We start from the raw sequence: 16,320 nt of genomic DNA on the forward strand, positions 1-16,320 counted from the left end.
TACTTTTTATGACTGTTTCTTGGATACTTGTCAAAAAGGTGTTATCTGTTTTCAGAGTATATCATTTTATTTTGGGGGGCTTTGTTTGTTTTCAGTTTTTCTCTTTCTGTCTCCATTTGGTTTTACATGTTTTGAGACTAAGGTTTGGTATATGAAGGTTCTTAGCTATTTATATCTTTTTAATTGGTTTCTTTTATAAATACAAAGTATCTCTTATCCTTTATAATGCTTTTCTCCTTGAATTTTTTAAATCTCATATTACTGTTGCTTTCTTTAAATTTTGTTAACATTTCTTGGTAGTACCTATTTCTATATCCCCCTTACCCCCAATTTTTCTGCATTGTTTTGTTTTAGGAGCAATTTTTGCAAAGTATAGTCCTTAAATTTGATTTTTCTTAACTTAGTTTAAGAGCGTTTATTAACAAGTGAATTTAACACGTGCACATTTATTGAGATTACAGATGTTTTGGGGCTTATTCTCAGCATCTCATTTTGTGTCACATATTAACCACAATATTGGGATGGTTCTTTTTATTGCATTTTCTGTATCTGTTGAGTGGATCGGGTTTTATTTTCACTTTTTTCTCCTTCCAGTGGTTTGGATATATACTGACATAAGTTTTAACTACACATGCAAAATAGCCAGTATTATACATTTTTTATTTATATCTGTTACCCAGCAGTTCCACCCTTGCCCTCCATGCCCCCTGTTTACACTGTTAGAGTCTCCTTTACTCTTCACTACTACATCCCATGTTCACACCTGAGATTTAACTTCTGGTTACTTGCTTTCATTTTGTAATTAATAATACATTCTCTTAATGTTTTTACTGATTTTAGTGAAGTTTTCTGGCCCCAGAACTGAGTACCTGTCTCAGCCTTAGTTTCTTCCTGCACTTGGCTGATAAGAATAGCAGTTGTTTGAAGTAGGAGTGGGGTTGCTGGTCGCATGTGAATCCTGCTTTCGGATTCCTGGTCACTTCCGATTAGTGTTAGGTTCTCATACATGTCTTCATGTGGGCCATTCAGTGTGTCATGAGGTTATCTTCTGATTCCTTGACTGAACATTAAAGAACATTTTCTTGTTGCCATTTCACACAAATAATATCTTGTCTGGGTATTAAATTGCTGCCACCATCATTTCCTTCTAATACAGTGGCAGACAAGTCTGTTTTTAGCAGAGGGTAACTATCCCACTTGAAGGTATATTCAGTACCAGATGCCATGCTGAGCCCAGTACTAATAGTAGTGTGTAAAAGAGGAGTTAAGGTTGTTGTTTCCTTGTAATTATATAATTATATATACTGCGGTGGGGGGGGGGATTCAGAGGCACTTTAGAATATCCAGTGCCCAACTTTTTTCATGACAAAGGAATGTACATTATTGCTGCATTCTGGGAGCATTAAATTGTCTGGGAGACAAAATTTTCATACATAAAGAAATTAGATCTAGAATGTACTTGGCCCAAATGATTATTAAGAGACTTTCATTTGCCTTTCAAAAGAATGGAAAGGATTCCGAGCAATAGATGGAATGCCTGTAAATTTCGTCATTCTTCCAGAATGACAATTTGCTTGTATTACTTTAGAAAAACCAGTCATAATTTAAAAAATAAGAGGCCAAAATCCTATGTTAAAAAATATTAGTAATGTAATCTAAATTCATTAGTTGTTCAGAGAAAGGAAGCACTAGGTGGAGCTAGACTTAAATGAGAGGAGACTGCAGGGCTGAGGGTGTGTAAGAGAATTTGGGTGACTACTGGAAACAACACAAATGACCAGCACTTTATCACAGCATCCTACACATTGTAGGCATTTGGTAAACACTTGTTTTACTTCACCACAGTAATAGCTTCTGCTTACTGAGTGTTTACATTATGCTGGATACTAGAGCAGGACTGTTCTGTATAGACAAGGGAAAGACCGGGATAGCTCAGCTAGTGAGTTGCAGGCTGTTTAATTTCAGGCCTGGAGCTTTTAACCTTTGAGCAGTTTTCTCTAGTGTCCTCACCATCACATGGAGAGGTTTCACTTTATGTGACAGTGGTGTTTATGAAGATGCTTCAGAATCTCACAGAAACATTGAACTGCTACAGAAGTTGAAGGTGATAGTGTGCCACTGTTGTTGCAGCCTCGTGTTTATAGCCTGTTGATATAAGCTCTGTGAATCGCCACATATGTAAGTAAGGACAGCTCTGCACAGTTATCCCTGTTTCACAGAGGAGCCACGGGCTCAGTCAGATTCCTGCACCTCACCCAAAGACCCAGAGCTTAGGGAAGGCCACCTGGGCTGGAGTTCAGATACCATGCTGCCTCTCTGTAGTTTTGGAGATTGGGTATATCTTAACTGGTTTAAGGCATTTCTCACAGTTTGCTTACTTACTTAATCTCTTCTAGGAGTTGAAAAATTCACTCTCTGTAGTTTCCAGTTGTTCATAGAGCACCCAAGTGGCAATTTCTGAGATTTATTTCTCAATTTTGATTAGTCTCGTAGATTTAATCCTGTTATCTTTGTATTTACTTCCTGTTCTCAGTTTATTTGATTCAGACTTTACATTTTAACAACAGAAACATTGTTAACTTTGCCTTTTTGTAAGGAAACGGATAGATTGTTTTCTGCCCCTGTCCTTGTGTTGTCTTTCAAAGATGGAAAGTGGAAATCAAACACATTAACGTGATGCAGGTTAAGTAAAGTTACCAGGGAGCTGAGGGTTCTTTTAGGGTTACCAAAACTCGGTTTGCCCCTGTTGTTATCATGAGTTCCACAGTTGTATAATGAGTGTTTGACCTCCGATCAGGGAATGATAAGGGATGGGGATGGTGAGCATGAGCTGTCATTGGGCCCAGGAATGCCGGTGGTCTCCACGACCTCGCTGGGTAGGGAGTTAGCAGAAGGCAGATTGACTACTGGCAGCGATTTCTCCTAGGAAAACTGGAGCCCATGAGTGAGGATGTCCCCACACTTTAAACTTTTGTTCCTTTAGGATTGTTTTTCTTAGTGACTTTTTACTTAGATGGCTAACCATGGAGGTACACTTTACTGGCTAATCTTTTCCACCCCTTTTCTTTTGTCGGGATCAGTGCCAGAACAGATAAAGCCCAGTGTAAGCCAGCCTCAGCCTGCCAACTCTAATAACGGCACTTCCACAGCAACCAGCACTAATAATAATGCCAAGCGAGCCACAGCCAACAGTCAGCAGCAGCCACAGCCGCCACAGCAGCAGCCACAGCAGCAGCCACAGCAGCCGCAGCCACCACAGGCCTTGCCTCGGTATCCTCGTGAAGTACCACCACGATTTCGCCACCAGGAGCATAAACAGCTTCTAAAGAGGGGTCAACATTTTCCTGTCATAGCAGCAAACCTGGGATCTGCTGTTAAAGTGTTAAACAGCCAGTCAGAAAGCAGTGCTGTGTCAAACCAACAGCCACAAAATAACGGAGAGGTGCAGAGCAGCAGAGACCAGTCAGGTGAGAGAAGGCATTTCTTACGAGACTTCAGCTGCCGTCAGTAGCGGTGTAGCAGGTTTATAATTCACGACTTTGGGGTGATGTGTCTGTATTCATTAGTATCTGGGTTGCAAAATAAGAATCTGTACAGGGAGTTATGTATAGGGAGTCTGGAAATGTTGCCTGTAGGTCACTACCCATCCTACTTTAAAAATGACGATTAATCTACTCACCCTCCAGGTTCTACCTATTTTAATAAGCACCTTATAGCTTAAATTGATCATAAGACTATAGCTAGAATTGAACACTCCCCTCAAGCTACGTGCTAAGCAGTTGTACATATTATTGCATTTAATCCTCAGCAACCTTGTGAGGTGTAAACTGCTCTTGTCTCCACTTTTCATTAGAGGAAACTGAGGTACCAGGCCATGAAATAACTTGTCCAGACCAGCCAGTTAACCATTTACCATTAAAAAGACTACACTCGTGGAAATTATATTCAAACAGTACATGCATTCCGCTGTTACCTCAGTGCCTTTTCTCAGTGCAGCAGTGATTGTGAGGCAGAAAGTACATCTGGTGCGTGACTACAGCTTCCTCGAAGCGCAGTGTGTTTTGACATGTTCTGAGAGGTTCTGAGGGTTGGTTGGTTTCCCTTCTTTCACCAAAGTATTTTGAATCTTTTATCAGAAGCCAGCTAGAGAATTGAGGAGATTCAAGGTTCCCACCCATGAAAACATGGGTACTGGAAATGGATGGTCTCGAGCCACATGGACCTGGTTTTTAAATCCCAGCTCCACTGCGTGCTCATGTGTCTGCGTCTCACCCGAGCAGCCCTTTCTAACCGTCCCGGGAGAGTTACTCATTCCTGCTGCTGTGCTCTCTCTAGAGTAGGAGCTACTCTGAACCCCATCCTGAGTTAATGCTCTCCCCTCCAAAAGCTTACTGCCAGGTTAGCTTGGCCAGATCCCTCAGCTCACCCGAGCCTCTCTCACAGTCTGTAAAGTGTGGACAGGAGTATCCAACCTATCAGGTTGCTTTGAGGATTGAATTATGTGACATGTTAAAGCAAATAGCTTAGTGCCAAACACTCTGGCACTGGGTGGATTACCTCCCCTGAAAGTGCAGAGACCTCCACTCTTCAGGAAGAAGAGTCTGCTTTAGACTCACCCCTCTCATGCCCACTATTCGATATTCGGTTTGAAGTTCATCTGGGAAGTCAGATTGGAAGCCAATGTATTGAGTCTTCAGCATAATAAAAAATGCAGTTAAAATCTTAGGGGAGGTTATTATATAACAAATGCTTGAGTACCTACTACAGGCTAAGCAATGGTGGTGTGGTAATTAAACAGGGAAGTGGTTGGTAAATTTAGAAAATGATATATGTTGAATATGCTTTTTCAATTTGGGAAATGAAAGAACAAAACTGAGTTTGAAATGGAAACAACTGGATATGGGTCAAAAAATCCAAAAGTGTTACAGATATACATTCAGATGACAAGAAGGCCTAAGATGTGGGCATAGGAAGATGTCTTCAAAAAAGTCTGAGAAGGCAAAACATCCCACCTGTTACGAAAGGACTTTACAAGGGTGAACAGTGTTAATGTGGAGGGTGAGGTGGAAGTCAGGAGGGTGCAGCAGCCTGACTGCAGCCAGGAGTTAAGTCCGCACACACCTGGAGCGCAGGTGCTGAAGGAAAGCAGTCTGCAGAAGAACCAGATGTGTGCTTTTGTCTCTTTTTAAACATCTGTGAATTCCCACCTACCCATATGTCACGTGTTTACATTAACATTTCTTTGTGGTGCTACTAGGAAGGATAGTGGAAACTTTAGCCACAGAATAGCCTACAGCCCACTGGGTGTCTGAATCAGAAGATTTCATAGACAGTTAGCTCTGTCCTGGCTCCTGATGGGTTACTATAACAATATAGCGACTAACCCTTGAGGTGCTTACTGTGGCCCACTGACTGTATTAGTGCACTTAGTCATCATTTATAGATGAGGCGCATTCATTCCACGGTCAGAGGTTGCCTGGTGGTCGTGAGGAGCGGTGCCGTGGACAGCATCCACAGCACGCGCAGTAGCCCAGAAACAGCCTTCTCGTGAGCTGCGTGCAGTTCAGCATCGTGGGCAATGATCTGTTTTCATTTTTGTATATTTGTATTTACATTTGGCCTTTTGTTTCCTAAATAGAAATAGTTAATGGAGTAGAATTGACATTTAAATTAATACATAGAATACATACATAGAAATGTACTTAAAGTCTTTGTGGTAACAATGAGGAATGCTGGATGTGTCTCCCTTTTCCTCATATAATGCATTTCTCATTTATTCTGTGCAGTCTCGGAGTAGGGATAGTACCTACAGGAGATTGGGTACTTTATAAATCAGAGGTCGCAAACTAAAATGCCTTTGCAAGCTGGCAGGTAAGTGAAATAGAAGGTGAAAGGGAGTGAGGGGCCAGGGGTGAAGACTGATTTCTGTTCCTGCCTAAGATCCTTTACATGCTTAGGTTAGGCTTTGTAGAGCCCTATGCTGGTCAAACCAGACAGCTCTGCAGGCTGAGCTCAGACACAGGGACGCTTTCAGTTGATGCTCTGAGACCTCTTGCAGTCGGTTCTTTTGAGCCCTAAGGCATCAGGCCCTGTTACTGCCCAAATGACACTAAATTTGGGGCAACAAATGCTTAACAGGGCTGGCAGCAGTATTGTCTTTATGGGCCAAACCCACATTTTATCATCGTGCTTACATGATAAATACAGACATTGAACAGATAGAACAGCGAGCCCTCCACACCCTCCACCCGAATCCCCCAGCGGTTAGTACTTACCCATCCTGATTTCACAGGCATCCTCTCCCCCTATCATGTAGACATGCATGTGCACATGTGTGCTCGAACATTCATTTCTCTTCACCTTAAATACTTCACAGGTAATTTCCTAAGATTAAGGACAGTGTCCTACGCAACCATGGTACTATGATTACCCTGAGCAAACGGGGGCACTCACATTTCCACTGGCTGTCCCAAGAATGTCTTTTTGTTTGTTTATAGTATGGTATCATTTATAGAAAATATAAAGCATGCAAAACAACATTATGTGTTGCCTAGGGATGAATTAAAATACAGCATTTTGAGGCTACCTGTTCGGGACCCTTCTCGCTGCAGCAGGAGCTGTTTTGTCTCCTTTAATAAGCTTTTGCTTAAAATATATAGCATTTTGAGAGGTTACCACTCGGTTACCCAGTGGGAAAGGAAAGGCATGTAATCAGGGTTACACAAGAGTTTGATACTGTAATGAGTAGCATCTTTCTTAAGGTGAGCAGCATGTGGGTATCTTTATAGTACTCTTCGTACCCTTTCCTGCTTTTGAACTTTTTCTAAAAGGAGCACAGGGACATTTGAGCTAGAATGGTGAAACACTAAGACTTGGGGCTATATGAACAGAAATGTTAACATTAAAATTCCCAGGGATGTTTAACGATTAGAACACTATCCATCCACCTGTGCTCCTCAGTCTTTTCGGTGTGGTGTCCTCGCTGTCCTGGAACTTCCCCTCCTCAACCTCTACTTGCACCTTCCCCTTGGTCTGTGAACATACACTCAAGTCTCTGTCATCCTTTAAAATAAATTCCTTTAAACTCCCATTCTCATGAGACTATTATAGAACTTCTTTCCTCCACTTTTCTCAGGGTTCTTGAAGGAGCAGCCCAGACTTGCAATCTCTAAACCATTACTTCAATCCTCTGTAATCTGACTCCTGCTTACTTGACTAACATAGCTCTTACCAAGGTCACTGATCTTGTGAATGTCAGGGACAGGCTTAGGTTTACTTTTAAATGGGGTAAAAATCAGACTTTTCTATTTTTATCTTAATAGGTATCTACGTGTTTTTTGTTGATCACTTTCTCCTTAAAGCTCTTTCATTTTTTCATTTTTCTTTGACTGGTGCTCAGATTTTATTCCCTCCCATGGCTTTATTTCAAATCACTCCCCATTTTTAGGTTCGTATCTTCAGCTGATTTTGAGCCCCTCACACTCAACGTGTCAAAAATTGAACTTATTCTCTTGCCACGTGCCAGTTTCTGCTCCTGGATTCTTTCGCTCAAAAGGTTGGCAACCCCCGTTCATGCAGTCCCCATCTAGAACTCTTAAAATCATGCTCAACTCCCCTCTTTCTTCTTAGTTTTTTGCAGGTCACGGTTTACCATGCCCTGCTGAATTTAACTCCAAAATGTCTCTGAGCTTTCCTCTTTCGTCTGCACTGCTGCCACCATTGGCCTGGCTGAGGCACTCGCCATCTGGTCTAGAGTCCCAGCCCCAGAATGTCTTACAGCTGTCCCCCAGCTCACTCACCGCGGCTCTTCACCCAGAACCCAGTCATGACCCATGTGTTGTAGTTGGTTGTGGTTCTGCCATTGTTGTCTTTAATCTAGAACAGAGGCTGGCTTGTAGCCTGATGGTCACCACTCCCATTCCTTTGCATGTTGTCTGTGCCTGCATTCAAGCTACAGTGGCAGAGTATCCATTGGAGTAGTTGCCACAGAGATCATCTGGCTGGCAAAACCTAAAACATTTACTAATGGGACTTTTACAGAAGTTCGCCAACCACTGGACTAGAGGCCAGAATAACTGGAAGAAACATTTTGTATTTTCTCACTTAAGTGATATTTGAAATTGTGTGCCTAAGATTCTCTCAATTTCCAGTGACACCATTTCATACTTTCTGGAAATACTATTAAACTCCAAGTACTATTTCTGAAGGTCTTTCCTTTCCAAGAGACTGAAAGTCTCTAAGGCAGAAAGCACGCATTTACTTAACTAAACATGCTAAAATGTGATAAGAAAAATACATGAATTTGCCTGGATCTAAATGGGTCCTGAATAAATTACTTGTCATATGGCCACTCTTTGTTCGGCCCCACAGGCGCTCTTTGGCCTTCCTGAGCAGGTGCTGTGTGGCGCACTGTTGTATTCTTCATCAGGTGGTGCTGGAGCCGCTTCCTCTCTTTAAGGTGATTGTGTGTGAGAGTAGGATGCTGGGCTTCTCCTGTTTTTCAGTGACGTGCAGTCATCCAAAGTTTAGTTGCTTCAGTAGTGCAGTGCATAAAAACTTATATTTTGTGACAGCAAAACTCCACTGTCCCCTTTGCTCCCACCTGCACAGGGACCTATAGTCGTATTGTTTCTCATTATTTCCTGTGAAAGCTTTATGGTCATCTACTTACTGATGTTTCTGTACATTTATTCTCATTTGTAGTGATGGGTTTTGGCTTCCTTTCCTGGAAGGGAACTAGGTTATTTGTCTGCTTCCAGTTATGAAGGAGCCTGGCTGTGAAACATTCTAGTTGTGATTGCTGAGGAGTCTTACTCTTTTTACAGCTTCAATTAGACTAACATCTCTACACACTCGCACACGCACGCACACATACACGCGTGTGTCTCTTAGAGTTTTCTGTCTGAGCTACAACATTTTCATAACTAAAAGGTCCTTGTGGATCCACCTTGGTAAATGCAATTTTTGAAATAGCCTTTTAATTTAGTTTTTTTGGAAGTGTCAAGTTAAGTTCCAGACTAAAAATGGAATTTTATCGAATAATTACTGTTGGCATCTCTCCTTATTTTCTTAAAATACATAGGAATGTATAGCAGAAGACAAATTTAGACCACCACCACCTCCAAACAATGTGGGGGCCTGGTTCTGAGAGAAATCCTCCCTCACAGCTCAAGGTCTCTGAGAGAGTTAGTTTTTAAAATGCGTATTTTGCTGGTTCTTTCTTTTGATGTGTGTGGACATTGGAAAGCTTCACTTTTTTAATAAGTAGTGAAGTCTGTATCTCCTTTTAATGGTTTCTTTCTTTGCTTTTATGTATAGAAAATTCTCATTCAGTAATAACTTCATGTTTTCATTTTTAACACTTGGCTTTATTTGGAAAATTGTCTCATTTTTTAAAATCTTTTAAAAGTACCGTGGCCCAGCCAGGCATGGCTCAGCAGTTGAGTATCGACCTAGGATCCAGGAGATCTCAGTTCGATTCCTGGTCGGGGCACATGCCCGGGTTGTGGGCTCGATCCCCAGCAGGGCGTGTGCAGGAGGCAACGGATCGATGACTCTCTCATCATTGATGTTTCTCTCACTCCCTTCCTCTCTCTGAAATCAATAAAGACTTTTTTTTTTAAATATAAGTACTGTGTATTCCTTTTCCCCTGTGATTTAAAGGGCTGACCTCTGACACGTGCAGGGGTCTATTCCTGGACTCCTGTTCTGTTCAGCCGAAGGGCCTGGTATCCAGCCCCTCAGGTAGCTCGGCTGTTTCACGGCTCAAGAGTGCGGCCCCCCCTCCCCCTTCACACTCTTCTTTCTGAGATTTTTGAAAATTTTCGCTTGTTTATATGAATTTTTAAATCACTTTAATCAAGTTACAGACTCCTGTTAGCAATTCCTTATAATTGAATTAAACTTCAGACATCGTCACAGCTTCCTGTTGAGGAAGTGTGTATACTCATACTCAATCAAGTTGTCTTCAGTATGGCCTGCAATAAATGTAGTCACATAGGACTTCAAGGGTGTTTGTAGCTTATTCCAGGTTGCCTTATGGTTTTTTGTGGCTGTTAAAATGAGGCTCTTCTTCCCATCCTGCTTTCCTGTTGATTATTCCTGGAGTATAGAAAACTATTGCTTTTTAAATGTTAACTTTTTCTGTTTCTTTTCTATCTTTACCTCATTTTGGAGTCATATCGATAGGTTAGTATTTCCAGCACAAGGTTGAGTAGTAGTGCTGATGACAAATATTCCATCTTTCCCCTATTATGGGAATGCTTCTGACATTTCATTGTTAGATCCCAGGTCCTTCCCTTTATTTTCAACTTGGTTACTTGTGTCTGACATTCTAATTCCCGCCGTATGGAGGTGGCAACACACACACAGTACAGAGCAAATGATGGCAACAGAAATACTTATGCTCTAGCCCATAAGGAGATGGTGATGGTGGCTTCTTTGTTTTAGATCTGGAGAAAAGTGGATGGATTTGGGACTTGATAATGTTTGCATTTGCTGTACACACGAAGGAATCAAGGCTAAACCTTAGGTTTTAGGAAATTTACTGAGATGAGGAAAATTAGTCAGTGAGTGGGATCATTTCTCCCTTTGGGAGGAGGTCCTTGTGGTAGGGGTACCAGTGCCCAGGGTTGCTTCGTGGACTCGGTGACCATGTGCATGTGAAGCACGGGGGCATAGTGCTGAGTGGTGTGGCAGTGCAGGTGCTGGCGTGTTGGTTTGTCTATATCCAGTACTTCTGACGGGCTTTTGATACCCTTTATTTCCTTGTGGGTTTGGGAAGATGACAGACTTTGTCAGCTTAAAAAAGACTCTTAAACGGGGAGTGAAGGTCCCTTATAGAACTTTAAAATACATATATTTGTTGAATTATATATACATTTCCAGTGTCTCTCTAGCAGCCCTTTTTTCTGCTACTCTTTATAGTTCCATAACCTTTTGATGCTTAACAATTGTGCTTTGAGAGAGAATGATGTGAGATGGACCTGATTTTCCTGTCCGCCTTCCTCTACAAGAGTTACATTTGTTTTCTAGGCCTACAACCTAGTGGTGGGCGCATTAGGCCTGGGGCATGACTTGAGTGCAAAGCATTGCATATGCTGATGACTACTCTAAAGAGTAGTAATGCAACCCCCTAAGGACAGTCTAAGTGCAGGCTGTAGCCTAATGCCTGTGAGGACTTTCCCTTAAACCAAATCGGGAGCCCTAGAACTGCCTGCCCTGCCTGCTGGAAAATGACTAGATGGTAATATGCAGCAGTAGCTCCAAGACTATTGGATTATATGGCTGGTCATTAACAGTCTTCAAAATCAGCAGTTGATTTTTAATCATAGGCATCCTGTGGTCGTCAGCATATCAGTTTTTTTGGAAGGCAGCTATGCTCACCACTATACCACCAATGCCCGATATCAGTTTTTTTGTAGTCGTTCAGTAAGCAGGGCTAGGCAGGTAAATTAAGACATTTTTATGAAGAAGAGAAAAGCTAAAAATATCCTTATGTGCCGCATCAGGCTGAGTGTGAATGCTCATGAGTGGGAATGTCATGGCAGAGACTTTGTAATTCTATGAAGGGGCCACACGACCCAGATGTGTGTGGAAAAGCTGCTGTAGCCTGGCGGGGGGCTTGGCTGGTTCAGCATCATCCTGTGCATCAAAAGTCTGCAGTTCGAGTCCTGGTCAGGGCCATCAGTCGATGTTTCTCTCTCTCTCTTTTACTGTCCCCGCCCCCCCTTTCCTCTCTCTAAGCATGTCCTCTGGTGAGGATTTTAGAAATAAAGCTGGTCCAAGGAAGAAAGGCTGGAAAAGGATTCCCGATATACAAGAGTGAGCAGAAGTAGGTTTACAGTTAGAATACAGTGGTGCCTCGGTTTTCGAACTTCTCCATTGACGAGTATTTCGGTTTACGAACATGGTAAACCCGGAAATAAATGCTTCGGTTTTCAAACAAGCCTCGGAAGTCACATATACCACACGGCTGCCACTGGGGGCAAGATCCTGAGGCCTGGCTTTTGGCTGTGGATCCCTCAGTTTTTGAACGTTTCATAACTCAAACGGTCTTCCGGAACGGGTCACATTCAAAAACCGAGGTACCACTGTACAAATACAATAATTAATAATAATATTTATAATATTAATTATTATTGTATTTGTATTACAACTATAGCCCTACTTTGCCCATCCCTGTGTTTCTGATACATTTAGTTTTGCCTGTTCATTGTCTTCACCCATCTACATCTCAGCCTCTTCTCCCCCTGCCAGGCCTCTAAGCCTGGTTGCTTCATAAGTGCTAACACATTATTACCACCTCATCCTGCCTGGCTCTGAAATTCTTCTACTTGCTGATAAGTTAGCAATTCATTCACTTAGCAGGTATTGATTGAGGAGCTCTTATGTTCCAGTCACTGCTCTAGGCTCTTAGGACAACATGGGTAAGCAGAGTGCAGAACTCCCTGCCTGTGTGGAACTGATTAGTGTATGTGGAAAGTGTCTGGATGTAACCAGTGCCCTTGCAACCGTACTGTGAGGTGCTATATCTTGTTGGTGTAGAGCAGCCACATTTATCACATAGCCATCTATTTTTTAAACACTTAATGAAAATGTACTTCTCTTTTATTCTAGATACAAACCACAACACTTCTGCATCTCATTATGAAAATTCGCAGCGGGGACCTGTGTGTTCTTCGAGCGACTCTAGCACAAACTGTAAAGATGCTGTTGTAAGCAACCCCCCTGAGAAAGCATGGCCCTTGGTCCCTGGCAGTGATCCAGAGTTGGCTTCAGAATGTGTGGATGCTGATTCCACCTCCAGTTCTGAACCAGAAAGAAGCATCACTATCATGGCTTCAGGGAGCACAGGTGGTGAAAAAGATTGCCTTCGAAACAGCACTGGACTTGGTTCCCAAAACAAGTTTGTGGTTGGTGGCAGTAGCAATAGTGTGGGCCGTGGAAGTAGTACTGGGCCCTGGGGCTTCTCCCATGGAGCCGTAATAAGCACATGTCAGGTCTCTGTGGATGCTCCTGAGAGCAAGTCAGAAAGTAGCAGCAATAGAATGAATGCTTGGGGCACTGTAAGCCCTTCATCAAATGGAGGGGTAAATCCAAGCACTTTGACTTCAGCTAGCAGCCACGGTGCCTGGCCAGTATTAGAGAACAGCGGACTTGCCCTAAAAGGGCCTGTAGGCAGCAGTAGTCCTGGCATCAATATTCAGTGCAGTACCATAGGCCAGATGCCTAACAATCAGAGTATTAACTCTAAAGTGGGTGGGTCTACCCATGGTACCTGGGGAAGCCTTCAGGAAACTTGTGAATCCGAAGTGAGTGGTACACAGAAGATTTCATTCAGTGGTCAACCTCAGAATATCACCACTGAAATGACTGGACCAAATAACACTACTAACTTTATGACCTCTAGTTTACCAAACTCCGGTTCAGTACAGAATAACGAACTGCCTAGTAACACGGGGGCCTGGCGTGTGAGCACAATGAATCATCCTCAGATACAGGCTCCATCGGTTATGAATGGCACTTCCCTTCCTCACCTTAGCAATGGAGAGTCAAAAAGCGCAGGCTCTTATGGTACTACCTGGGGTGCCTATGGCTCTAACTACTCTGAAGACACATGTGCGAGCCCCGACGGCCAAGCTGATGGTGACACTGTGAACGCAACTCTAATGCAGCCTGGCATGAATGGGCCTGTGGGCACAAACTTCCCGGTGAACACAAATAAAGGAGGAGGCGTGTGGGATTCCGGGGCCACGAGTTCCCAGAGTGCATCCTGGGGAAGTGGAAACGGTGCAAACTCGGGAGGAAATCGAAGAGGATGGGGAGCTCCTGCACAAAACACTGGCACTGATGTTCCCAGTGTGGAGTGGAGCAAGCTGCCTGGCAATCAGCATTCCAGTGACAGTGCAAATGGCAGTGGTAAGAAGTTTACAAACGGATGGAATTCTACTGAGGAAGATGACCAGGGTTCTGCCCCAGCTCAGACGAATGAGCAAAACAGCGTGTGGGCCACAACAGGAGGTACCGTGGGCAGTGAAGGCAGTGCAGAAAGCACTGGACGCCTCGAGGAAAAGGCCACTGGGGAGACTCAGAGTAGAGACAGGAGGAAAATTGATCAGCACACGTTACTCCAAAGCATTGTTAACAGAACTGACTTAGATCCGCGTGTCCTGTCCAACTCTGGTTGGGGACAGACTCCTATTAAGCAGAATACTGCCTGGGATACCGAGGCATCACCTAGAGGGGAAAGAAAGACTGACAATGGGACAGAGGCCTGGGGGAGCTCTGCAACACAGACATTTAACTCAGGGGCATGCATAGACAAGACTAGCCCTAACAGTAATGATACCTCATCTGTATCGGGGTGGGGAGATCCCAAGCCTGCTCTGAGGTGGGGAGATTCCAAAGGCTCAAACTGCCAGGGGGGGTGGGAAGATGATTCTGCTGCTACAGGAATGGTCAAGAGCAATCAGTGGGGGAATTGCAAAGAAGAGAAGTCCACATGGAATGATTCGCAAAAGAACAAACAGGGCTGGGGTGATGGACAAAAGTCAAACCAAGGGTGGTCTGTTTCTGCCAGTGATAACTGGGGAGACACGTCAAGAAGTAACCATTGGGGTGAGGCTAATAAGAAATCTAGCTCAGGAGGTAGTGACAGTGACAGGTCCGTTTCTGGCTGGAATGAACTTGGTAAAACTAGTTCTTTTACTTGGGGAAATAATATAAATCCAAATAATTCATCAGGATGGGATGAATCTTCTAAACCTAACTCTTCCCAGGGATGGGGAGATCCTCCGAAGTCTAGTCAGTCGATGGGTTGGGGAGATTCGGCAAAGCCAGTCAGCTCTCCAGACTGGAACAAGCAACCAGATGTTGAGTCTTGGGGAGTCCCTCCAGCTCCAGGCAAACCCTCTGGTACAGGCTGGCTGGGAGGACCTATTCCAGCCCCGACAAAAGAAGAAGAACCCACAGGCTGGGAGGAACCGTCCCCAGAGTCCATACGGCGCAAAATGGAAATTGATGATGGAACCTCAGCTTGGGGAGATCCCAGCAAATACAACTACAAGAATGTGAACATGTGGAACAAAAATGTCCCAAGTGGCGGCAGCCGCTCAGACCAGCAAGCACAGGTGCACCAGCTGCTGCCTTCTGCAAGTGCCATCTCTACCCCAGAGGCAGGCCGGAGCTCCGGTGAGTTGTTACTTTGTGGCGTCTGATGGGTCTTACAAACACTTCACAGGACTGTGAGCCTTGTTTCAGTTTACTTTATGATAAGATGTGTTTAACAGAGTGTTCACTGCACACAGAGGCCTCTTTTACTCTAATCCAGGAGAGGCTTATAGGGAAGAAAATTATAGGTGAGGTGTTCACCATCAGGGAGCAGCTCTGCCTTCAGCAATATCGGGTGTGAATCCCACGTACTCTGTTCTCCCTGGAATGCTGCGGAAGGCAGAACTGGAAAGGTGGTGTCAGGTGGGAATGCTGTACACTTTTCTCAGTTCTTAGGCTGCACTTTTTGCTTTTATTATTAGGCTAAAATAGTCTCAGAAATAGAACAAGTGTTAATGACAATACTCTAAATACTAGGTACTGTATTTGGCCTTAGCGGGGATTTATTTAAGTAGGCCTGAAATCCAAGTGTATTAGATACAGCGTGGGTGCGCACGTGCACCTAAAACATTTGACAGTACCTCTCTAGTATATTCCCACTTTCCCCTAATAACAAGGAACTGATTTCTGTCTCTGCAAATGATCTCGACATTAAGTATAGTTTATTGTATTAATGTAATTAGCTTAATTCTTAGAAGAAACAGCTATGTATCTAATGGGGGAAGGCTGTTTTGGTTTTTTTAAACAACATGTTTATGGCTTTGCCTTTCTTTGTTTTGGACAACTTAATAATACTTCAGACTTTTTAAGAAGCATTGTCCAGCACTTATAAATGTAGGATCCATTTTTCCAGGATGGTGATGTTGAAAGGTTGCACGTATGGTAAAAATTCTGTACACACACGAGTACCCAGCATGCTCACCTGCTTTAATTCACTGGGTTTAGTTCAGACAGACTTGACTTCCAGGAATTAAATTTATCTTTAAAGCAGGATGACTTGCCGTGATTAAGGTTATTCAAAAGCATCTGTTCTACACCCAGAGGGCAGTTAGTACAGTTAAGTTGCAGGGATGGGAAATTACTTGTCTTCTTTGCATCAAACAGATGCCATCTTTTTTGCCCATCACAGCGTCACTATTTAATACATAAATGTGAAGTGCTTCACCTGTTGTTCCCTAAGTATTCCTTGTTGCCTCTGATTCCACTGTA

At 43.3% G+C, this 16,320-nt stretch overlaps 1 protein-coding gene across 6 annotated transcripts in view; it reads left to right on the forward strand.

The window, feature by feature from the left end:
- TNRC6A (trinucleotide repeat containing adaptor 6A) overlaps positions 1-16,320 on the forward strand; it is a 171,514-nt gene that overhangs the window by 130,750 nt on the left and 24,444 nt on the right. For 5 of the 6 annotated variants that reach the window (XM_087815850.1, XM_087815853.1, XM_087815851.1 and 2 more), the window contains 2 exons: positions 3,081-3,467; positions 12,619-15,192. In XM_087815850.1, the coding sequence (XP_087671976.1) occupies positions 3,081-3,467; positions 12,619-15,192 (2,961 nt within the window). The remainder of the gene's footprint in view (positions 1-3,080; positions 3,468-12,618; positions 15,193-16,320) is intronic. The other variant, XM_087815855.1, reaches the window with a different exon arrangement.

This window comes from Miniopterus natalensis, chromosome 3 (assembly GCF_054644295.1).
Source record: "Miniopterus natalensis isolate mMinNat1 chromosome 3, mMinNat1.hap1, whole genome shotgun sequence".
NCBI classification, from domain to species: domain Eukaryota; kingdom Metazoa; phylum Chordata; class Mammalia; order Chiroptera; family Miniopteridae; genus Miniopterus; species Miniopterus natalensis.